Genomic DNA, 25060 nt, shown 5'->3' on the forward strand with positions numbered 1-25060 from the left:
TGATACTGCACAGGGTGTTTCAGTCTGGCTTCCCTGATGATGCGCTCCTCCAGCGGATAGTCCGGGAGGAAGGCCAGTTTGTCCGGTGGCTGTGCATTAGCCCGCCGACGCAAGCCCACCCTGTGAGCTCTGTCGATGCGGATCTCCATCTCCGGAGGGGCTGCCAGAATGTCACGAAATAGGCCCTGCAGAAAGTCGGTAATATCAGTCCGTTCTGCATCCGATGGTACCCCCCCGGACTCGAATGTTGTTGCGCTGAGAGCGGTTCTCGAGATCCTCGGCATGGGTCTGCAGGTTAAGCTGTTGGTCCTTCAAACGGATCACCTCCTGCTGCAGTTGCGTAACTTCCTCCTCCTTGGCCCGCTCCTGGTCTTCGATAGCCGCCACCCTGTCTCCAAGGGTATCTACCTCCCTCAGAAGTTCGCGCACCTCCCCCGCTACTTCGCTTTTCAAGGTGTGAAAGTCTTCGCGAAGCGTATTAAATAATGTCTCTAGGAAGGATTTGGTTATGGGGGTGTCCTCATCTTCATGTCCAGCGCTGGCCTGGGGAGCCTTGGCGAGCATCTCCTTTAATGTGCGCTCCTTCCTACCCGTTGGTTGGACATGCCGTCTCTTGGGCCGGTGGATCCCTGGAGGCCAATCGGAGCAAGGCACAGTGCCAACCAGCTCGAGGACTACTGTGCGGTCCGGGGGGGAGCATACCCCAGAAAGACTCAACAGTCATCCAAGGATATAGCTCAACACCCAGTGGCCGTGGCGGGTTGGCAGCCGCTACTGCAATCTCCAACTGAGCCACCAGCTGCCAGCTATTGGTGGGGCACCTCTAGTCTGAGTGCGGGCCCCCTGCGGATGTCCAGGTACTACTCACCGCTCTCAGTGGTGAAGTGAAAGTACCACGCCTATCATCAAGGACCCTCGGCGCCCGGCAGCGCTACCTCTGGCCGAGGCAGTATGAGGGGTTGTGCTAAAGCTGGTGCCTGTCTCAAGTCCAGGTCGCCAATCAGTCCGTCCATATCACCATTCTCTCTCACCGGGTTCCAGCCGGATGTTACCACCAGCGTCTTGGCCCTTGCTTTCGCCGCCCGGGTCTGGGCCTGTGCCTTTCCCTGAGGAGATCATGCCCCTATGCGATCTCAGGGACGCCCGCAGCAGTGCCGCGGTTCAGTCACTATATACGGTTGACAAAAAGTAGTGGTTCGAGAAGGGCACCAGGCATTGCTGAAGACCACACACCCCTCTCCGTGTGCTGGGCCCCTTGATCGGTGCTAATAACTGTGTGCCGGCGCCAGGATGGCAGACCCCTGCGGGTGGTCCGGGCCCTTCTGCGCCTGTATGCACTCTGCGTGGTACTGCAGGGGGTCAGCGACCGATGAAGCGCCGCCACCCCCTTGGAGCGCCAGCCGAGTCGCACTGGCTGAACCTCCCCACCACTCAGCACTGTCCCATCCCTCCCTCCGGTGCGCAAGGCCGCCACGTTGCACCACTCCACAAGCCCTCCGTGTGCTGCAGCCCTCCGGGCCCCTCGCGCAAATGTCAGCCTCAGTCTATGCTTGTGGGGTCCACAAATGATCAGGGAGGCCGCTCACTGAATCCACCGCCATGCGGTGGGCGCTGCTTACCGCTACCTTCACCGAGCCGGCGGACCTCAGCAGGTTTCAGCGTCCCTCCACTCTCCCAGTCTCTTTCATCCCACAGGGTAATGCTGTCAAAGGCGTGGGCAGGTGCAGGGGGTCCCAGGCCGGTTGCGACCACTGCAAAAGAGCGCCAGCCGATCTTCTCCGGCCGCCCGTCACCAACCAGCTCCTCCTGCAAGAAGCACGGGCCGCGACCATTCGCCTCACCGGGACTTCTCCCGTGCTGGAACTTTGTGGGCCTCATACGCAGCCAACTGCGTCAGGAGCCTCCCCCAGGACCCATCAGCGGTCTGCGGTGTAGTTACCCCTTCCGATGTCGTCCGACTTGCAGTCGAAGCCGCCTGCTGTGTCCTCTAGCAGGGTTATGTGCCGAGGCTCTGGCACGGCCGCCCTCTTTGCTGAGCTTCAGCGACACTCAGGGTCCAGCTGCCATCTTGGCCTCGATGCTTGCTCCCCTGCTCTGCTTCAAACAGGCTCAAGAGTCAGCCCGAGCCTTGAATTCACAGTATCGAAGCGTCAGTTCGGCTGGGGGGTACTTTCGCTGCTCCCTGGTTGCTTTCGGGGGATGAAAACGCTATATAGGGGCCGAATCGGGCAGCGGGCGGGGAGATGAAGCAACACACGTCCTACCCGCTCGCCATCTTGGCCGTGCCCCCCCTGCATCTGACACTTTAGAAGCAGGGGCAGCGGTCTAGTTGCTGCTCCCGGCGTCAGAGAAAGCTGCTTAAAACGCCTGACTCGAGTAGCGGTAGTGACCTGACAGGGAAGGTGCAGGGGTCCTGGCCCCTCAGCCCATTTGGAGCGCGGACGTGCGCAGCGGGCGAACCGCTGGCACGCCTAAGGGAAGCCCGTCTGCGCCCGTCTGCACCCATGTGCGCCCGTCCGCGCCGAACGGGCTGAGGGGCCAGGACCCCTGCACCTTCCCCGCCAGGTCACTACCGCTACTCGAGTGCGCAGCTCCATCAGTTAAATAGCGCACTAAGAGCTAACTGTTAATACCATATGTTGTGTAAAACAACAACAACAAAATGCCCACACTGCCCGTTCACATTCTCCCTCCGTACCCTCACCCTATCTCCATCCAAGGGCTCCTATAAAATCTTTCTTCTGAACTTCAGATCCCTGACCAAACATACTACAGAAATCTCGATGCTGCTACAAGATCAGGCCCCAGAGGTTTTATTCTTAACAGGAACCTGGCTCAACTCAAGCTCAGAGCCTGACATTGTGCAAACACTCCCCCAGGGGTATCTGATACAGAGGGTGGACAGAACAATAGGCAAGGGCGGGGGGATCGCGATCCTCTATAAAGACCACCTCACCTGTTGTCTACTTAGGAATCCACTCCTAGACTGCGAGAATGTGCATTTCTCGATAGAATTCACCTCTCTTCTCTCGCTTACAGGCATCCTGATCTACCGGCCCCCAGGAGCAGCAGACACCATCTGCTAAACTTTGCTAGAAGCAGCCAGTAACCTAGCCAGCACGGCAGCAAATTTTACTCTCCTTGGGGATTTTAACTTACACTTCGACGATGTGGGAGCAGCCTCAGCACACGAATTAGCAAGTGACCTCGCGACTCTTCAGCTGGCACAAAATGTCTCGCAAGCCACTCATGTCCAAGGATACTGCCTCGACTCTATGTTTTCCAACTTGGAGAACCTTAAAGGAAATGACCCCATCCCCATTCCCTGGTCCGACCACTTCCTGGTGCCCTCAGGTCTCCATTCCCTATGCCCAACCTTCACTGACTCAGCCCTGGTCCAAACTCCCCCTGGACAAGTGGGCCCAAGAGCTGGAAAAGACCAGACCAAAGCCAGATCCCAGTCCAGTCACAGCTAACAATGCCTTCTGTGGTTGGATAGAGGACTCGCTGAACCTGATCCTCCCTAAGACCTTGATCACAAAAAAGAACGGTCCTTATAAATCTCCCTGGTACTCCTCGGAATTACGCACTTTGAAACAGTGTTGCAAAGTACAAGAAAGAAGCTGGAGGAAAGACTTCTCACCCAGCAAGAAGCTCGAATATAGAAGAGCCGTTGGCAAGTGTAGAGCAGAAATAAAAAAGGCTTCCTTCTGTGAGGAAAAAATCCTGCAAGCCGCCAACTCCCCCAGAGAGACCTTCCTCATCATAAAAAAACTCCTCAAAATCCCGGTTCCACCTGCTGCCCCCGATACCTCAGGCCAACGATGCGATAAACAGGCAGAGTTCTTCAACACAAAAATTCAAAATATTCTCAAACTGCTGCCCCAAATTGATGACGAACAAACTGATGACAAACACGACCCGCAAATGCACCACCTGGTCAAGGTCGTTCCCTTACTAGACACCTGTTGGAGTCTATTCCTCCTCTCCCCCAGGAAACACTCCTGACATTGATTTTCTCAGTAAAAAGTGGCTTGCCTAGAGACCACGCACCTATGAATGTCCTAAAAAAGATAGCACCCATAATTGCCCCTACCATCGCGGACGTGATCAATGCCTCGCTAACCACAGGAGTAGTCCCTCCTAACTGGAATGGATAAGACACTCCTAAAGAAACCTCATCTGGATCCGGCGGATCTAGGCAACTACGGCCCCATCTCTCTTCTTCCGGGGATTGCCAAAATTGCGGAAAAATATGTCAACCACACTCTCTCAAACTTTCTGGAGTCCCTTAGCTTGCTTCACCCCTCCCAGACAGGATTTCGCCCACGACAAAGTACGGAAACTGCCCTGCTATCACTGGTAGAAGAAAGCAGAAAGATCCTGGACTCAGGAGGGTCAGCAGCCATCATACTCCTTGACCTGAGTGTAGCACTCGATATGGTGAACCATCGCGTCTTGATTCACCGTCTCAGAAACATAGGAGTCGCTGCCACTGCACTGCAGTGGCTGCGCTCCTTTCTTGAAGGACGTTCCTTCAGATTTATGACGGAAACGTGAGCTCCAAACCCCTGCCTTTGTTGTGTTGTGTCCCGCAGGGCTCATCGCGGAGCCCAACCCTTTTCAATCTATATATGGCCCCTCTGGCAACAATCGTGGCCCCTTTCGGGATCCATATGGTGACGTACGCAGACGACACTCAATTGGTCGTAGCACTGAACCAAGCCACACAACATCCTGAGGCCCTGAATGCATGCCTAACAGAAGTCTCTAAGTAGATGGGGGCGTCCCACCTGAAGCTCAATGGGGAAAAGCATGAGATCATGATCATGGGCACCCCCCTAAATGCGACACTAGGGACCATGTGGCCGGCATGCATGGGCCCAGCCCCGGACCCCAAGACCGAAATAAAGAGTCTGGGCATCTGGTTAGACCAGAACCTGACATTCAAGGCGCAAGCAAAGGAAGACAGTCGTGACATACTTTGACCTGCTTAGAATGGCCAGAAAAGTGCTTCCTCTTCTTCCCCCCCAAGACAAGAAAATCCTAGTCCAATCACTGATACTCTCAAGGATAGACTACGGAAATGCACTTTACCTAGGGGCCCTGATCGCAGTAATCACTAAACTGCAAACCGTCCAAAACTGTGCGGCAAAACTACCTTTGGGAATGTCAAAGCACCTCTCAGCTAAACCGGCTCTGTGCTCCCTTCACTGACTGCCAGTAAAAGAAAGAGTTAGCTTTAAAGCCCTCTGCATTGTCCATAATTCCTTGCAGGGGAAAGGGCCACCATTAATCTCCGCCATGATCCGCCCCTACAAAGCGAGTAAGAAACTCTGCTCGGACGAACTTCACTTAGTTGAAACCCCAAGAATTAACAGGGCCAGAAGCGGTGGCCGACGTTTTTCCCTTAACGCAACAAAACTCTGGAATGCACTGCCGCTCCATCTCTGCAGGGAACCCAGCCACCTTGTATTCCGAAAACAACTGAAAACTTTACTGTTTCCTTAATCTCTCCATCTCTGATTACTAGTCATGCCTAGTGCTGGGAGGCCTCTGGGTAGCCATGCGCTTTACAGTGTCTCTTTCATTTCATTTCATATTGTATGTGTGAAACAGAGAAGAGGGAGAGTAAGGATAGCAATGAAGTGGCCTATGTGGATAGGGAGGAAAGTGAATGCAATGCCACTTCGAAAGCTATTGGCAAATGTGGTAAAGAAGCTGCTATGAGTAGTCAATGCTATGAGTAGGGATGTAGTAAAGGAGCTGCTATGAGTAAGAACACTAGGTGTGCACCAGATGTGGTAGTAGCTTTCATTCCTTCGACTAATAAAAACTGCTATGCCGGTATAAGGAGTTTAGGAAGTGGTTCAAAAAGGACATTTCCCCAATATGTGTAGAGATAGTATAAAGAGTTTCCGAAGATGTGTCATCCAGATTGGATTAACTAAAGTATAATACAGTCTTGTGTGTTGGCGAAAGACTACTAAAGTGTCAAATGCTTGACTTTGCAGGCTATCCATTGGCAATATAGCAAGGCTTCGCCCGCTGCTCTTCTGGGCTCATATCAGACCTACCTCAGAGCTCTTACCCTATGCGAAAGCTCTTTCTGAGGTTATACGGCTAGACACCTGCAATAAAGTAGGCTGGATCTCTAACGTCAGAAAAATGATGTCAGCATAAGGGCTCCAAGCACTGGGACAATCATGACCCACCCCAAAAAGAGGAGCTTAAACGTCTCTACTGGGATTGGGTGGAACAACAAGAAGCCAATAAACCAAACTTGGAGAGACTAACTAGAATTTTACCTTCACAAACAGAGCAGACACTTAGAGCCCTTTTTAGACATAATTCAGGTACCTCTGGACAGGATATTATACATACATTTAAAGTACGGCACACTCCCCGTCTGTGAGACAACAGCTAACTGGTATCTTCGGGTGACAGTTTTGCGCTATATAAATACGCGATACAATACAATACAATACAATCTACGCAACCAAACACCAAAGAACTGCCCATGTTGCAGGGTCCCGGTAGAAAGAATTGCCCATGTTATGTTTGCTTTCCAGGCATACGCCACGCCAAGGACGAGATGGATCAAACCGATCTGCCTGTAGTTGGGCACACGGGACTATCAGGTTGCCCTGCGCATCCTCCGGTCAGATCCTAGACCACTCTTTGCCTGCAGCGTGGCCAAATTCCTAAGCCATGCAGCGCTCATCAGACGGAAGACACAGACATAAATGCTGTAGTGCTTAGTAACACGAAGATTAGATGTTCGTGCCTCAGGGCTCCTGGGCTGGCAACCCATGTTGTATACATATGTTATGCACCTGCACTTTACTGCTCTTGATCTCCCCTTGAAGTTTCCCCGGATAAGGATGGAATATTTCAATAAGGATCACTAGGGTTCTAAACTGGGACCATTAGAAGAGGCACCACACTAGGAAGTATTGTAATGCACCACCTTTTTTTATTTATAATGTGCCCAATGTTTGTTTTAATAGTATTATGTTGTACCAATAGCCTTAATGCTGATCTGTTGAACTGCATATTGCATTTTGGCTGCAGCCGTGTACTAGGATGAATTGCTTTTACATATATACCTGCAATATTCTCTTGTATGAATTGTCCGCTTTTCAATAGTTTTTTATTCAAAATTGTGTTTTTATAGCTTTTATGACATGAACTGTCCAAATAAAGCTTATACAAAAAAATAATAATAACGCCTTGTGTGTTGGTGTCAATGTTAGTGACATGGGCAGGAGAAAGAGAACAAAAGCTGAATTTCTGATCAGAAACAGAAAAAATTAAATTGATGGTTGATTCCGGTTCGATATATACCATCAAACCTAAGAGTATATTCATATCGAAGTGGCTAGTTGTTAGGTTGTTGTTACCTACAAATATTAATCCAGGGGATAATCGCAGCAAACAAATAGACATTATAAGCTATATGTCCACTAACATTAGGTTCAAAGATAGACAAATGAGGGGTAAATTGTATGTAGCAAAGGCAAGACCACCAACACTGGGAGGATTTCAACAGCATGATATGCACATCATAATAATGAAAGATGCATTGATTGAGGATATAGCCTATAAAAACTGTTTTGTATTTAGAGAGCAGTTTGCGGAAATTAAAGGTATATCTTTAAAATACCAACACACGGTTAGACAGACAACACACGGTTAGATGGGTACCGATTTTAGTGAGGGATGAGGTTGAATAATCACTCAATGACATGATAAAAAAAGAAATAATTGAGCCAACAGAGACCTCAAATTGGATTTCCTTATCACTGAAAACACAGGCAGAACCTTGAGGCGGTGTGTGGAACTACGGTGTCTGATTAAGAACAATGTGACAGACAATTTTCTGTTGTCCAATAGTAATGAACTGGTCCTTTTACTCAAGGGATTGATGCTTTTCTCAAAACTAGAGCTAAAGCACTCTTACCATCAAATTAAGTTGTGTCAACAATCTTTGACAGCTTTATCACCATAGAAGGCATTTTTTAATTTACATGAATGCCATTTGGATTATTGTCAGCAGCAAGTGTCTTCAAAAGAATGATGAGTGAAGTCTTCAAGGGTTTAGCCAATGTGATTTACTTTCAAGATGACGTTTTGGTCTCTGGACATACTGTGGATAAACATACCATTGCTTTGAAACAGACTTTGGACAAACTTGCAGAAGCAGGATTACCTCTCAGGAAGAAAAGCTTCATATTTTGTGGAAGAAATAGAATATTAAAGTCATAATTTGTCTATCAAAGGTGTCAAACCAAAAAAAAGATCTCATGAGAAAGAAGCCCAGCTCCCAAACCTCAGGGCAAGGACCAATATTAGATACTTTTTTGGCCTCATAGAGTACTAGTCTAAATTTAAAAAAAAACTTTGCAAGTAAAACTTAGTTTTTGAAAGCAATGATGAGAAAGGGGGTCTAACTTTATTTGTGAGCATCTGCAGCAAACATGTTTTGACAGTATCAAAGATGAAATTTGCAATGCTGGAATATTAGTATCTTTTAATTTAAAACTTAAAACTAGCTTGATGATTGATGTAAGTGCAGCAGATATAGGTGCTGTTTTGTTCCAAGTGGACTTAAGACCTGAGGAAACTGTTATATATGTCTCTCACTTCCTCACTCAGACAGAGTGCCATTATTCTGTGATTGAGCAAGAATTATTTGCAGACGTCTGGGGTGTGGAATACTGTTGAACCTATATCTGAGTTTGACAAATTGCCCTTTGCACAGACCACAATCCATTGATGAATATGGTTTCATCAGGTAATGCTGGGAGAGGGTCTAAAAGGCTTGCTCGACAAGCAGCATGTCTTCAGGAGTAATAACACATTGTTGAACATTACATAGGTTGAAAGAATTTTCAACCAGATTGCATATCTCATTTGCTAATTGATTTGGAGATATCAGACAAAGAAGCAGTACAACTTGATGCGAAAGAGGGAGCAGTAGCAAGCATGAATGATTTAACTGATTGGAGCAAAGGGATGATCGCCCGTGATGAATGGTATGAAGGAATGGAGGTAGCTGGAGTGATGCATGGTTTGGAAAAATTAATTTTCAGTGGAGGAAGAAAGAAGAAGTACGTTTTCCAGTGTTTTGCAACCTTATCATATGGTACTTGATGAGTTGTCAGTGCTGAGGGAGAAGTTAAGAATAAGGTGAGATAAATTTGTTCCACATGTGAGTGTGAGGAGAAAATTGCTTGATTTAGTCCATGAGGTGCATTTGAGACAAACAATAACTGAGAGAAGATTAAGGGCAGAGCTCTGGTTGCCAGGTATTGATATAAACGGTGTAACTTTGAAGAAGAGGGGTTTCCCCATATACTTATTACTGACAACTGCACTAAATCGACCTCTGTATAGAAATTATTTGTGCGAAAGTGGCATTAAAACATGTGCACATTGCGCTTTATGATCCACAAGCTAATGGGCTAGTCGAGAGAGTGAATCATATGATTAAAGGTCCCATCCAAATAGTGCACACAAATAGAAATGATATAGGGAAAATGGCATCTGATTTGGTTTGGGCATAACATATCTCTGAGAATGGAGTCACTAACCTATAACCATTTTAAATGATGAGAAGGAGGAAGCCTTATAACAAGTTGATCCTGGTGAGGATGAAAAATCTGTTGAAAAGGGAAGATCTGTCTATTTCTGCAAATTTAAAGTTAAATCATGCAGGAAGGCCGAGGAGGAACTTGAAGCCAGTTAACTTGGTCAAAGTACAGTCTGGACTAAAATTTGATTCATTTTCAATTTGAAGGGAATGAGGTGCATCTTTAGTTTGTTGTCTTGATGAATTGATAGAAAAGGAGCCATAGGAAAGTGGTGTTTTCAGTTCATAGTCCATTTAAAGTGAAGGAGGTGCATCATTGGTTTGTTGTCCTGATAAATGTAAAGAAATAGAACCATAGGAGAGTGGTACTGTATGGTAAGAAAAAAGCATGGAAGATGGAGAAGAACGATAGTTGTTATTTTATGATGATGAGTGATGATGAGGAATTGAATGTGGTAAGAAGAAGTATGAAAGAGTGTGCTTATCAAATGAATGAAAGCTCTGGAGGTGGAGATGGAATGAGAGGAGAGGCCCACCCAATATTCACCATGTTGCATGGTGTAAGAGAACAGAGAACAATAAGAGTTCCTTCTTATCTTCAAGAGTACATAACTTGACCAATATATTTTCTTTGTAATGTTTGATCGTTTTTTGTTGTAATGTTTTGCATTGAAGGGAAGGAGATATGTTGCATTCTCAGTCAAGCACAGGAAGCTTGGACTTCGGAATTTTAAGAATGCTCAGTCCTCGTTCTGTTTTTGTTATGGATTGAGTCATGGAAATTTCTCAGCCAGGCAGTTTGTAGGTGGCTGACAGAGGAAGAAACACACTTGGGTCGCTGGTGAATAATACATCCACTTCATTACTTCACTTTAGTTTTCTGCAATCACAGCATATTTGCATAGCTATGACCCTAGCCCTCATCTATCCCCAGGCAACTGACTCCAGATAAAGGCCACTTTGTGTGATGTAAATGTAAATTGTACCCCACAATACTGCAACTTGAGTGTCATAGATTCTCCCTCCCTTTATCAACACCAATTACCTATACTTATATCAGTTGGTAAGAATGTATTGCTGCACTAGGCCTATGAACTAGACCTATGTACAGTTTAGAAGGAGATTATTCTGTGAGAAATCTAAACCACAAAATGAAAATGAATTTGCAATCCTATATTCGGATACAGTGTCATGTTTCATAAATGAGATTTTAATTTTAGAAAACAAAATGTAACTTAAGGGCTTTGAGAATACCTTTACAACAGAATAACACCACTGATTATTTTATGCAATACAAAAACGAAGAGCAGTGGACCATACAAATGTGGCAGCACCTGTACCGTGGATCACCTATACAATAACAATGATGGAAAGCGTACTAGAAAACCAAAAAGGGCCCCCTGCCCAAGGGCACCTCCCCACTAAAGGGGATACAATACAAACAACCACAGATATGGTTTAAGCATCACAAATCATCAACAGCAAAGGAATCAAAGTCCGTGATCATGCAAGAATGGTAAGAATAAATTAAATTCTTGACATTTCATTCTTCTGTTTTTATTGTTTCATTTTAGTCAGTAACGGTGTTGCTTTTCTTCATCAGCCGACGCGTTTCATCCTGTTGACTTAGGACTTCTTCAGGGCAAAATAGTGGCACACCGGCCACCCTTAATTTCAGATATTTTGTATATCCATATGACCGCAATTATTTTTTGCGTAAATTCTATTATTACCAACTGGTTTCTATTAAGGATACTTTAAAAAAAATCCCCAGATACATAAAGATGTAAAATACGAATCTATGATGGCACTTTGCTATCCTTAGACAAAAATGGCTTGGAAACCAAATTTTCAGGGCAATGTATAGCCAAATAATTCCAATAGGAAAGTTTGGCAACGAAGAAGCAAGTAGTGTCCAATTCGACTTGTACTCAATAAAGGAACCGTCTCCCGTCCGATTCACCAAAACTGATTATTTTATAGACTAGATGGTAGAACTACTGTGTGATTTACCTGCTTTTCTTGGCAATATGCGTTCTGTCCATCTTGGAATGAAGTCTTTCCCCTGTACAATAAGAAGAAGAAATGTTAAATTATCAAATATAAAAAGACTAAAATATGTGGTGAACCTCATTAGTGGTACAATGGATATATGCCGCTATTCAATAATTGTCTATTGTAAAACAGAATTGTGCTAAAGATGCAAATAAAAATAGCAAATGCTCACGCTACTTCATTCGGTACTTACTATATCAATGTGGCAAGAATGCCATAATCTACAGAGATTTAGATTACTCGTAGATAAATATACATTTTCTGGTGGTCACTCATTCTTGGTATGGATTACCAACAAACAAATTGGTTTGACTGTGTCCATGTACATACAGAATTAGCAATTGCAAACTACGAATAGCTCCATTGTTTTCCACAAGCGGGTTTCAATTTATTTGAAAAGTTTTATAAAGCGCGAACATGGCCCGAAAAGGGTATCAGAGCACTGTACATGAGAAAAGAGAGGGTACGGTTAGTCACTAAGCAAGTAACATCCTAAACATTTGTAGAGAAACCAACCCAATACAATAAGACCGAAAACAAAAACGAGGAAACATGTAGCGAGAACATAAGTTGCATCCTGAAAGTGTTTCAAACAAAGGAGATAGCCATAGAAAGATTAGTTATATTGACTTTGGGAGTATTGTTCCAGCTGGTTATTCAAGAGAAGATCTTTGACTTCTATTTTAAAAGAGGAGGTCGAAGTGTTATGTGCTGGATTGAGGCCCTAACATAGGTGCGCCGTTTCAGAGGCACAAATCCTTCCACAAAGACAGGCAGGCCCTTTCACCCACTAAAGGCCCTTTCACCTACATTAGCCCTCCCTTCACAATAACGAGCAACAGAGGCTGTCCCTTATCTGACGTGTTCTCTGGGTGCAGAAGACCGTCCATCCTAAATACGTCATCTCCATGTCCAACAGTGACTGACCTACATCACAACGAGTTCTTAGAAACAGACCCTTAAGCTCTTGGGATTTTCCCTAGCACAGGATTATTGATTTCTCCAACAACTCATTAAATATGCATGAACCACTATTCCCTAAGGGTTCATTCCTGACGTCTTCCTATGACCGACTTTACGTCAATACTAACATTCCAAGGCACCTATCAGGTATAAATATACCTCCCTTTGCCCAAGCAAACCAGAGGGGACCGAGACTTCCATGCCGACACTCTGACCTGAGAGGCTGCAACCTGCGTCATGCCACAGCTCCAGCTGGCAGATGTCCATCCATCAATCCTGGAGTATGCAGCTCGAGATCAGGATAAAGTCCCACTAAGGTAATTGGGTTAGAACAAATCCTAGGGGGATTCTTGGCTCTCTAAGACCTACACACATGCTAGGTACACTTAGGTATATCTAGTTAGGCATCATAGGGGTATAAGATTTATCTTAATGCATTCTGTACTTCATGTATGTGGTCATTACTATTACACAATGGTAAAACTGTACCATGCATTTTTATTCTACTGCACTGCTTGCCATATTTATCTGCTACTGTCCAACAGTTGTTGCAGCACATATTACCAGTACTAGAATAACAACTGTGCAATAAATTTTATTGTAAACACACCCGACTGTTTCTTCTATGTACTTCTCTGAGATGAGTGACTGAATGAAAAATAGTATATTGTTTCCACGATCCTGAGGGATCAGGGTTTTATGTTATGTGGTTGCCAGAAGCTATTCATTTCTTGTCTTCAAGAAGTTTCTAGTGGCCTCTGAGCAAGCTGGTACACAGTAATTAAGATTAATATACGCAATAGGGGCATACTGACCTCAGTCCTATGCCAAGCCTATAGTGTATGTTATTCCAATGCGCAGAACCTATCAAGGAAATAGGAACTACACTACAGAAGGGTTCGAACGGATATCATGAGGAAGAGCGTTCCACATTCTTGGGGCCAGACCCGACAAGGCGCGGTTGTATGTTCTTTTCTTTGTGAATTTGTGCGGTTCAAGCAATCTTGAACCAAATCCAATCATCGAGCGATAGCCAGTTAAGCTGAATTAAGTCAGGTATGATGTGATCATGTTTACGCGGGCCCGTGATCAGTCTGGCAGCAGAGTTCAGAGTGGCCCTTAGGGGGGTCAAACTAGCTTTGGACAGCCCAGCCAAGGTCACAATTCCATATTCCACATGAGAGATCACTAGTGACTGAACTGCAAGTTGCAGGTCCACCGGAGGTAGGAACTGCTTAATTTCTAACCATTTTGAGATGGTAGTTGGCGCCCCTAGTTGTTGCGCTGATATGATCTTGCATATTGACGTGCTTATCTAGTGTGATGCCTAAGGATATAGTGGAATCCACCACATGAGGATTGCAGTTGGGGGCCGTAAGATGTTTAAACCAGTCTTGAATGGGTACGAGTGGGTGGGCGGGGCGATCAAGAGGAATTCAGTCTTGAGAATATTACGCAAAAGGTGATTGTGAGTTGGCCATTGTTGAGTGTTCAGAAGAACACAGTTCAGCGTTTTGATGTCTTCCAGAAAGGCCATGTAACAAAGAAAGATGTTTGTCCAAGTAACAAAGAAGAGCGCAAAGCTTGAGTTGTTTACAAAATTACTTGAAACCCCAAGCAGGAATTATTTCCCTCACTGAGAGCTATACTTCATCTACATTTTAATGTTGTGTATGGTTCCTGCATGAGCACTCTCTGTAAGTTGCTCCCAAGGATCAACTGCGCAGGTGAAGCGGAATCCTGACACAACTTCAAACTAAATGTCCTTCCTCCTCCCAACCTCCCTTCAGTGCAGTAGTGTGTCACATGACATCCTGTTGTGTACGCCGCATGCACACACACGCACACTATAATCCTGACACCGGGCGCAGCACAAGGGGTTGGTAAACAGACGGCTGAAGCTGTGAACAGGCAGCTTTAATAACAGCTCTTCTCAAACTTTGTGTTCTACCTCTAATTTGTGTAACCATGCTCCCGCTAGGCGGGCAATTCTACATAGGTGATGCGGTGAGCCATCCTTAGTTCACCAGGTAAAAGCAACAGACATGAGGCCTATAATACAACCTACTGGCATCTCTGATCTTCCATGCTGGGACTATAGCCACGCATGGTACAGGTAATTCAAAGCAATCATAGGCCCAGATCGTCTCCAGCATACTACGACTCTAGTCCAGTACTAGCACAGAACAAAGGAAATCTGGAGCGCAATACATTTAGCGGCAAGGAGAATAAAACAGTATAACAATACCATGGGCTTGTGCAGCAGCATCAAGCTGATTATCGCAACATCACTTTGAAGGCCCGCCGTCTCTGAATACAGCAAGCATCCACATGCACAACACACAAACAGTTAAAGTGACAGAGCATAACTATATAAAGGGGGGCACACCTCAGACAACAAAAAAGTATACATCAGTACACAACTCACCCATACACATCACCAGGCTGCAGAGCAGCGCAACCGACCTCAGGACCTCACAGTGGCAATACAATTTGAATTAGACAAGCACATTGAGGTGATGATACGGCCAATGGCAGCAACCACCCAGTGAAGGCCCCTAACGTGATCCCCACTAACCCTCAGCAGTGAAGATGACCACTGCATCCACTAAATGGAACTAGAAACCCCCAACTCCATTTAGCAAACTCAGTGATCCTGCAACTGCAGGCCCCAGATGTCATATCTGAGTTACCCACTGCAATAACTACTTCAAAGTCATGAAATAAACTGATGGCGAAACAAAAAAGTTGTTACTGATTCATTATGCAGTCAAAGAAATCATGCACCTCTTCAGGAACCTACCCAGCCCCAGAGACGACAGTGCCATGGCGGTACTACAGAAATATTTTGCCCCACAAATGTATCCAGTCTTGGAGCAAGTCAAGCTTCAACAAGCGTAACAGCGAGCAAGAGAACCATTGACATTTTTTACGCTAGGCTCAACCAATACAAGGTTGCAAAATAGGCAATCTTAATTGACAAATTGAAGTAATAAATCCACGAGGCAAAGTAAAGTAGAAGGTAAGTGGGCTTATTCAGTTACAGAAGTTTCCCAACTGCCATGTCTAACGCTCTTCAGCTCCTGAGCCAACATTCCATCGTGCACTCCCACGAGTTCCAGGATGGAACCATAGTCCCAGAGACTCTGGGGTGGAACATGACATTGAAAGGAATTAAATACATGTGATAAAACTATGTACAAGAAAAGGCAAAATAACATTGATGTTAAAACCGGTAATTATAACACATCTCCCTTATCACAAAAATTAAAGAGGTGGAAGAGACCAAAGGTGGCACCGGAGAAAGAAAGGAAGAGGGGGAGGAAGGAGGGGAAAAGATGGGAGTGAGAAAGAGGGAAGAAAAATGGATCCCGGAAGAGGTTCCCAAGACACAGGGGAGAAGATACCTTACATTTCTGGTAATTAACAGGTAAAGGTTTATTTAATGACATACTCCCCATGCCACTTAGGGGAACTTACTTTCCTTCCACTACATTTAGCTTCAGAGGTGGTACATGTATCATTTGGGCAACCAACATTCTTGTTAGTACTATCTTGCACAGGATGTGGAACCAATCTATCAATGCTCTTCATGCGTCCATCTGCCATGATAACTACATTGTTTTTACCTCTATTATCCTCTCTGGACCATGGTATTTATTATACTTGTTCTGGTTAATGTCAGGTTTCTTAACTAGGACCCTTTGTCAAACTTTCCAATTGCGTGGTTTAGCTCCCCATTTGTCATCATAGTCTTGCTTGTATTTATTTTGATGGAGCACAATTTCTTCCTTGGCCACTTGTCTATCCCACTCGAATTAGTTGTTTTCAAACAGCCAATTAGGTGTAAGTTTAGAGCCGGGTTTACGCCCTCTCAATAGATAAAAAGGGGAATAATTTGTCACACTGTTTGGCGTGATATATGACCATATAATGTCTTTGATAGACTGAACAATGGGCTTCTGAACAACCATTGCTAATTGCAAAGCATTTTTGATCATTCTGTTCCAGCGTTCCACCAACCCATTAGCACAAGGGCAATATAAGGGAGTGGAAACATGTTTGATGGACAGACTGCCAAGAAATTCCTTGGTTTTAGTGTCCACTTTGTTGACAAACTTCGGAGTGATACATTTGGAGAAGTAATCTCCCAAAACTGAAATTAATCTTTCCTGTAGACCTGAGATTTGTAAGGGACCAATAATGTCTAAACCTAGTTTTTCCCAGACCTTAATGGGAATTTGCACCGGTTCTAGAGGTGCCTTCCTAGTGCTTTTAGATTTGTCACTGAGTCCACAGGGTAACAATGTTTCACAAATTCCTCAATCATCGTGTCCATATAGGGGAGCCAATATCCTGAACAAAGCTTACTCTTAGTAAGGTTTCTCCCCAGATGACCTTCATGGGCTATTTCGCAAATGCACCTTCTAAGTTTTTCCGGGGGAATGATCTTATCAGCCTTAAAAACATTGATCCCTGCAATGGACAGTGCATCCTTACATTCCAATACGGCTGTATTTTGCTAAGGAGATCACCGCATTTCTTGGGCCATCCTTTTTTGATATTTTCAGTGACAACTCTTAACAAAGCATCTTCTGACATGTGGTTTTCCCAATCTTCTTTTAAAATGGCAGGGATAGCAACTTGTAAAACCTCAAAATCTTCAATAACCTCCTGCTTAGGCTTATCAATGGGAAGGCGAGAAAGCAAGTTAGCTGCCTGATTCTTGATGCCTGGTACATATTCCATTTTAAAACTGAAACTTTGTAAAGACACAAGCCATTTACCAATTCTGGGCGTAGTTTTCTCAATGTCCTTTGATGAAAATAATGATACCAGGACAAAAGGTATTCCCCACAAAAAGTATTTGAAGTGATTAGTGGCCCAAACACATGACAAGGCCTCCTTCTCAATGGTGGAATAGTTGATTTCCACTTCTTTCAAAGTCCTGGAGGCAAAAGCAATAATCTTTTCTTTGCCCCCTTCCATTTGAGATAACGTGGCACCAATGCCCTTATTACTGGCATCCGTCGTATGAAAAGTGTCCCTGGCACTATCAAAATTCCCAATGCAAGGTGCTGTTGCAATGGCTCTTTTTATATTCATCAACGCACGGTCATGGACCGGTAACCAATCGAAGTGTGTCCCTTTTTTCAACAGATCTCTAATGGGTTGTACTAGTTCAGAAATGTTTTTAATGAATTTTGACATATACTCAGCTAAGCCCAAAAAGGATTTGATTCCTTCCTTGTTGTCGGGTGTAGGAGCATGTATTACTGACTCTATCAAGTTCATTTTTGGTTTCATGCCTTCACTGGAAAGAGTGTGACCTAGAATATCCACAGATGCTAGCCCAATTTTGCATTTTTCCTTCCTAATAGTAAAATCAGCATCTCTGAGTTTAGCACATACGTTCCTCAAGTTGTTATTGTGTTCTTTTTCATTTGAACCATAAATGAGGATATCATCCTGGAAACAAATAGTCTTATCATCTCCTTCCAATACATGTGGCATAATTCTCTGGAAGGCCGCGGCCGCAGAGGCCCGCCCAAATGGCATTTTTAAGAATTGATCTGTATCAAAAGGAGTGGTTAAGGCCATCAGGACCTGGGAGTCGGGATGCAAAGCAGCCTGAAAGTATGCTGAAGAGAGGTCCAACACAGAAAAGTATCTAGCACCATTAATGATAGACAACATTTCATTGATTTTGGGAAGCGGATACCAGTCCATCCAAATATTGGCATTTAAACTCCTCAAGAGCACACACATGCGGATGTCTTTTCCCTCTTTTTTGGACGTTATCACAATGGGGGCCAACCATTCTAAACTTTCCACAACTTTAATGATACCCTGCCCCTCTAATTTCTGTAGTTCTGTTTTTTAATGGTTCACCAAAGGAATGGACCTGGTCTTGTGTGCTACCAGAACAGCATCGTTTTTTAAATTAATCTTGTGTACATAGTTTCTCAACACACCAATCTTATCAGTGAAAACCTCATAAAATTATTTGTATACATTCACTCCTACCAAGGTTCTATCAATAAGTAATACTTGTTCCTTGTTGTTGGGGTCCAGCGTGATTCCCAAATCTTTCTGGTGTTTCCACCCCAATATATATTACTCCCTTTCTCTGTAATGTAGACCTTTCCAATGGTGTGCCTGTCTTTAAATGTGATGCGCATCATCACCATTCCTTTTAAAGGAATGGGATCCTTGTTATACCCCCCTGGATGTATATCTGGCTTCTCAAAGGTGTACTCATCTTCCTTAAACATTCCCTGAAAAGTGTATTTGTTAATGTGTAAGGGGAACATGAGTCTGCAAAAGCACTCACTTTATTGACATCTACATGTATATCACAAACAGGGTATCAAACCCTCTCTTCTTCCTCTAGACTATGCGCTTTAAATACACATTTGCTATATTTAAACTCAGTGTTGGGTTCTTCATGTACCACATGTATGTCTTTTCCCGCTTCTTTAGACTTACACATCTTGGCAAAATGCCCTGTTCTATTATACTTCCTACAATTAACCCCTCTGGCAGGACACTTTGGGAAATTGGCAAAATGATTAAGATTCCCACATCTGTAACATCTGACACTGTCATTTCTCGGCTCATTGTTTACCCCAGTGTGTGTATCCTGTACTCTAAAAACGTTATTGTCATCCTTTATTTCATTAATAACCTTCTCATCACTCAGGGTATCCTTGTTATTCTTCATTTCCTTCACACAATAAGCAGTGTGTTCGATACTTTTAGCTATCAATACTGCTTCTTCTAGATAGGGATTCTGTGTCAACAACCTCTCTTGTACTTTGTGGTCATTGGTACAACGAACCAATTGATCCCGAATGAGGGAATCTGTGAGGGCTCCAAATTCACATGATGCAGACAGCCCCCAATATATGAAGTAATTTTCTTATTTTTCCTCGCACCCTTTCAAAGAACTTATGTCTTTCCAAAACAACATTTACCCTATCCTTGGAGTGGGCACCCAATTTCCTTAAAGTGGTGGTAAACACATCTACATAACCTTCACCCTCCTCTTCAACATAGTCAGCTAGCTCTTCATAAACTTTTCTACCTTGGATGCCCAAATGATGTAACAAAATGTGTTGTTTTCTCACAGATGAAAACTTTTCTCCACATATAGCAATTAAATAGGAATGGAGTATTTTAACCCATCTGTAACAAGGAATTTCAGGTTCAACCTCTTCATTTAAGAATGGAGGGGGTTGAATCATGTTCGTTACTGACATGACTGAAAAGGAACCAACAAAATATGCAACGTAAGAATGTATAACAGACCTTTCTCATCACTACGAAAATACCGTAGAACAAACGTCAGTCAGTGTAAGAAGACAAAGGTTCTTTGAGGAAACGAAAACAGCGTAGGAATGTTGAGTAGTATGATGTGCCGTGCCTGTCAGCAAATGCTTTAATATATGAAACACTGCAGACATGTAAGAGCTGTGCCCTGTCAGCGCGATGCAAATATGGAATAAAATTAGCACCAATAGGTATGCTGTGCCTGTCAGCGTATACTAAAATGACTGAGCTGCAGGCAATTCTAAGCTGTGCCTGTCAGCGTGTAAAGATGAGGTTGAAGTAGCACCAAAGCGAAAATATAAAGAAGACTCACCCAGAGAAAACAAGCAAAACTGCCTCAAACCCACTCTCAGAAGAAGCAATGCAGCGCTCGCAAGGAGCGATAATGACACAGGAGAGTAGAGGCAGAGATGATGAACACCTGGTCCAAGGACTAGAGAAATTGCACACTCTGTAGGTGTTCACTAACATCAACACGACAATTTAACCTGTCGCTCTCAGGCAAAGGAGGGTCTCCTTCCATCCCCTTCTGGCAGTGGAAGCAGAAATCCAAAAGCTTGAACATCTCATGGTCATTGGAAATGTGTTGGGCCCACCCCCTGGGCATCTCTGATGATTGTTGCAGGTAAACCAAAAAAGGCAGGTTGCATATGGATATGCATCAACATGAGGCTCCTCAACAGAGTCATCAGAAGGGAGTGCCGCATCACTGTTACAAATGAAGATTTGATCTGTGACCTCAAAGGAGCCCGCTAGTCCTCAAAGCTAGATCTCAACTCGGAGTACCACAAGAATGCAATAAAGGTAGTGCTATCAGGGCCGGAACATTAGTGCCTGCTGACAGCAGTGCTTCAAAGGATTGCTGACATCAGTCTCACGCTAAACACGGCAAAGTGCCTACTCCTCCAGTGGGAGGTGGAGTTCTATGGGTAAATCTTTACAAGAGATGGGATGAGAGTAGACCCCCACCAATGTCACGGACATCAAGGGAGTCAAAACTCCTCAGATGCTACTCGAAGCCGAGAGCATCTTAGGACTCTCAAACTACTGTGAGAGGTTCAGCCCCAGTCTTGCCACTCTTGCCGGACCCAAGGAAAAGTGGAAGACGACCTTTTCAAAGCATCAAAACAGCACTCCAACTTTGCCCAACAAGAGAGTTAGAGCTCAACATTGACATCAGTCCCATCGGTCTAGAGGCAGTGCTATTGCAACTTATGGAGCCCAACAGGTAGAGACCATTGCATTTTCCTGTGTGTTCACTAACACCAAAAAAGAAAATGCATACATCGAAAAGGAGGCCCTTGCAATTAAGTAGTGTTGCACTCATTTTCACCTTCATCTTTTTGGACACACCTTGAAAGTGACAACCAACCACAAACCTCTGCTCCCGCAGTTCGCTGGTATTATGCTGCATCCCCAGCCAAGAAAAGCAAAGTGGGTTTGCAGCTTTAAATATACTAGTTCACACTAGCATACAAGCCAGGATGCACAAACCCAGTAGGCTATCTCTTCAGACAGCCCAGAAAATCTAACAATGCAAGGCGACAAGGGCAGACATTTACCTCCAATATGCCTGCATGACAACCCGATCCAATAAGTGGAAGCACTTCTTAAGAGGCATGTGCGTCTGTGATGAAACCAGCACCCGCAAACCCACCACCCTGACAGCTGGCGCTACTGCTAGCCCACATGGGGCATCAAAGGGAGAGAAAAACAAAATCCATGCTCAGAAGCAAAGTGTGGTTTTCAGCCACGAGTTAGAGCATAGAGGAACTACTAAAAAGATTTTAGTGGTGCCAAGCCAACAGCCTACCTGACAAGCCATCCCCCAGCATAGCAAATAACCTCAGTGACAGGCCATGGAAGGCAATCATTGTGGATTTTGTCTCTCTACCTGGCCCCGGGAACCCCATCCGCCATGGCCATGTTTTAATTAAAGGTGAGGGGGGATGAGTGGCCACCCTCCCCGAGCCTTAAAAGGCCATGGGGACCCCATCTTCTGGGGCCGAATTACATGATTAAGAGAGAGGGGCCGCATGTCAATCCTCCAAGAGTCCATTGAGGTCCTAAGGACCCCATCCACTGGGGCCAAATGTCATAAAAAAGCAATGGGGACTGCATGCCCATCTTCCCCGAGCCTTTTTAGGCCTCAGGGACCCCATCCCCTGTGGCCAAATTCCATAATGAAGGGAGAGGGGGATGTGGCCCAACCTTTCTTGGACCACAGGGATCCTATCCTCGCGGGTCAGGGGTGGGTGCCTCAGAGCCGGTATTGCTGCCACCATATTTAAATCTGTTGCCGGCTGGGAGCAGACATACCTTCCTTGCCTGCACTACTGCAGGCAAGGAAGACATGTTTTCTCCCACCTGGCGGAGGATTTAAAAATGCTTCCGCCAGGCAGTAGCAAACATATATTTCTCTGCTTGCTCTAGTGCGGGCAGGGGAATTACTCTGTCCTGGGGGTGGGCTTCCTGGGACAGAAGGCTTGAGCCGGCAGTCCACGGGGCCTGTTAAGGCTTAGGAAGGGGGGGGCACCTGGTTGCTCTCCCTTAAAAGTTATTTTACGGCTCCATGGACTGGGGTCCCTAGGTCCTACAAAGCCTTGTGGAGGGAGGCCGCATGGCTCCTCTTCCTTTTATTCCACATTTCGGCCCGAGGGATGGGGTCACTGGTGCTCCATTGGCTTGGGGAGAGGCGCTGCGCGCCCCCTCCCCTTACTTAATGTACCAGGCCTGGAAGATGAGTTTCCTGGGGGCCAAAGGTGGCTCAGGAAGAAGGGCCCTTCGGATGACCCCTTCCCCCAATATATTTTAAAAAAATGGCAGCCTGCCATTTTGTTTGTGTCCACATTCCCACCAGATCACAACTAAATCTCTAGATTTGTTTTATTTTGGCACCAAGGAAAGTCCCTCTGGGTCCCCCCTCACAAGGCCTTGGGGACATGGTATCCCTACCATTTCTACTAAAATCATTTTTTCTTTGAAACTACAGGAGAGGGGAGTAAGTCCCAGAATCCTTTAATTGCCGCCAATTGGTGCAGCACTGCCGCCTCCTGCATCTTGGGTCCCACGCATTGCCTTCGAAACCGTTGCTGCCCAATGCTTTTCTCCGGCGCAAGCTCCTTGCATCCCTCATCGATTGCAGCCCTGATGACAAAACTCTGCATCTCAGCTTCACTGCTAACTGCAACCGATGCATCTCCTTGGCTGTGCCTAGCATCCTTGGCACCAGACTTTGCATTGCAAGTCCCGTCAACAGGATCCTCAACGTCGACGCATCAGGACCTTGTATCGCAGCCCCAACGCATTGCTTCAGCTGCACGACGCATCTCCCACCAACACGCTATCGTGGCCAGCTTGAGCCAGGGCAACCAGATGTCTCAAATAGTGCTTTGTGCTTTTTGGCATTATTTTTCACTATAAACTTTTAAAATCAATATCTCTAGTTCTACAAATTGGATGTTTGTCATTTTTGTCTTGTTTTATTTATTAAAATCAGATCTATTTATATATATACTTTCACTAGTTTTCCCCCGATCAGCTGTCTGACTGCTGACGTAGGCAGGGCTTTCGACGTGACTGGCCGGGCGCTTTAGACACGCCCACAACCATAGCCACGCCCCCCTCTGCTTTAAATCGCGTGCTGATCTCGAGCGCGGTGTTTGTTTAGCTGCATCTCCTGAGGCACAGCCGGGAGTTAGGAACAGAGTGCTATTGTGCGAAATATTTTTTTTAAAAACTGCTAAATAACTTGCCTTTCGTCGTACTTTCTCTAGTTTTCCCCCCGATCAGCTGTCTGACTGCTGACGTAGGCAGGGCTTTCGACGTGACTGGCCGGGTGCTTTAGACACGCCCACAACCATAGCCACGCCCCCCTCTGCTTTAAATCGCGCGCTGATCTCGAGCGCGGTGTTTGTTTAGCTGCATCTCCTGAGGCACAGCCGGGAGTTAGGAACAGAGTGCTATTGTGCGAAATATTTTTTTTTAAAAACTGCTAAATAACTTGCCTTTCGTCGTACTTTCACTAGTTTTCCCCCCGATCAGCTGTCTGACTGCTGAAGTAGGCAGGACTTTCGACGTGACTGGCCGGGCGCTTTAGACACGCCCACAACCATAGCCACGCCCCCTGTTACCATCCTCCTCTACCATAAAGTATGTGTCCTTACCGGAAGCGCAGCGGAAGAGCGCAGCGGGCGCGACGATTGCGAGCCGAAGGCGCGCTTAAGGCAAGCTCGTCTGCGCTCGTCCGCGCCGAGGCCGGGCCTAGGGCCCCCCCCCCCTATGTGTCCAACATTGTCCCTTGAAGTACGTAGGTACAGTAGAAACACACTTATGTTATTGAATCCACTGGCAGGTATAACCGAGTGCCCTCGCTTAGCCCCTAATATAATACACAAGGACAAATACTTATGCCCCAATTGCCAAGGTCGGCTACCAAATATTAATCCTCTCCCCCCCAAATCATTATTGAAACCCAATCTTACCTCTGACAAGACTTTCTTTCTACCAACTTACGCGGAGCCTAAACCTTGCACTAAGGGAAGTCTGATTAGTGGACTTCTAAATGTCAGATCCCTTCCGAAACATGCCACTGAAATACAGCTTCTGGTTAAGTCTAATAACCTAGACATCCTTTTTCTAATCGAGACCTGGATGGCTGCGGGAACAGAATCTGAGCTAGGTCTAGCATGTCCTGCAGGATATAAGATAATTCATAAACCCAGAAAGATAGGCCGAGGAGGAGGCTTGGGGATTATCTTCAGGGAGAAACTAAATATCACGACTCTGGACGTTGATACTGTCTCCTGCGTTGAAATCCTCGGGATCTCCATAAAACATGATGCGGAACACTGTCTTACGGCCCTAATTTGTTATAGGACTCCGGGGTATTTCAACGCCTCACAACAGCAGGAACTGATCACCGTTATAAATAATTTCTCAGTCTCTCATAGCAGGCTGTTAATACTGGGTGATTTCAATCTATGGGACAATGACCAGTTACGTACATCCTTGTATAACATCACTCAATCCTGTCAGCACTTGGGGCTGAAACAGTGGATAACTACCCCAACACATATACAGGGAAACATACTGGATTTAATTTTTGCGGCAGAA

The 25060-nt window shown here is 45.3% G+C and overlaps 1 protein-coding gene across 1 annotated transcript in view; it reads right to left on the minus strand.

Annotated features, from left to right (window-relative positions):
• Window positions 1-25060, minus strand: part of LOC146865547 (baculoviral IAP repeat-containing protein 1-like) — a 932191-nt gene that overhangs the window by 560198 nt on the left and 346933 nt on the right. Inside the window, exon 5 of the mRNA XM_085632362.1 lies at window positions 11609-11660. Within this exon, the coding sequence (XP_085488488.1) occupies window positions 11609-11660 (52 nt within the window). The remainder of the gene's footprint in view (window positions 1-11608; window positions 11661-25060) is intronic.

The sequence above is a fragment of the Triturus cristatus genome, chromosome 2_1 (genome assembly GCF_964204655.1).
Source record: "Triturus cristatus chromosome 2_1, aTriCri1.1, whole genome shotgun sequence".
NCBI classification, from domain to species: domain Eukaryota; kingdom Metazoa; phylum Chordata; class Amphibia; order Caudata; family Salamandridae; genus Triturus; species Triturus cristatus.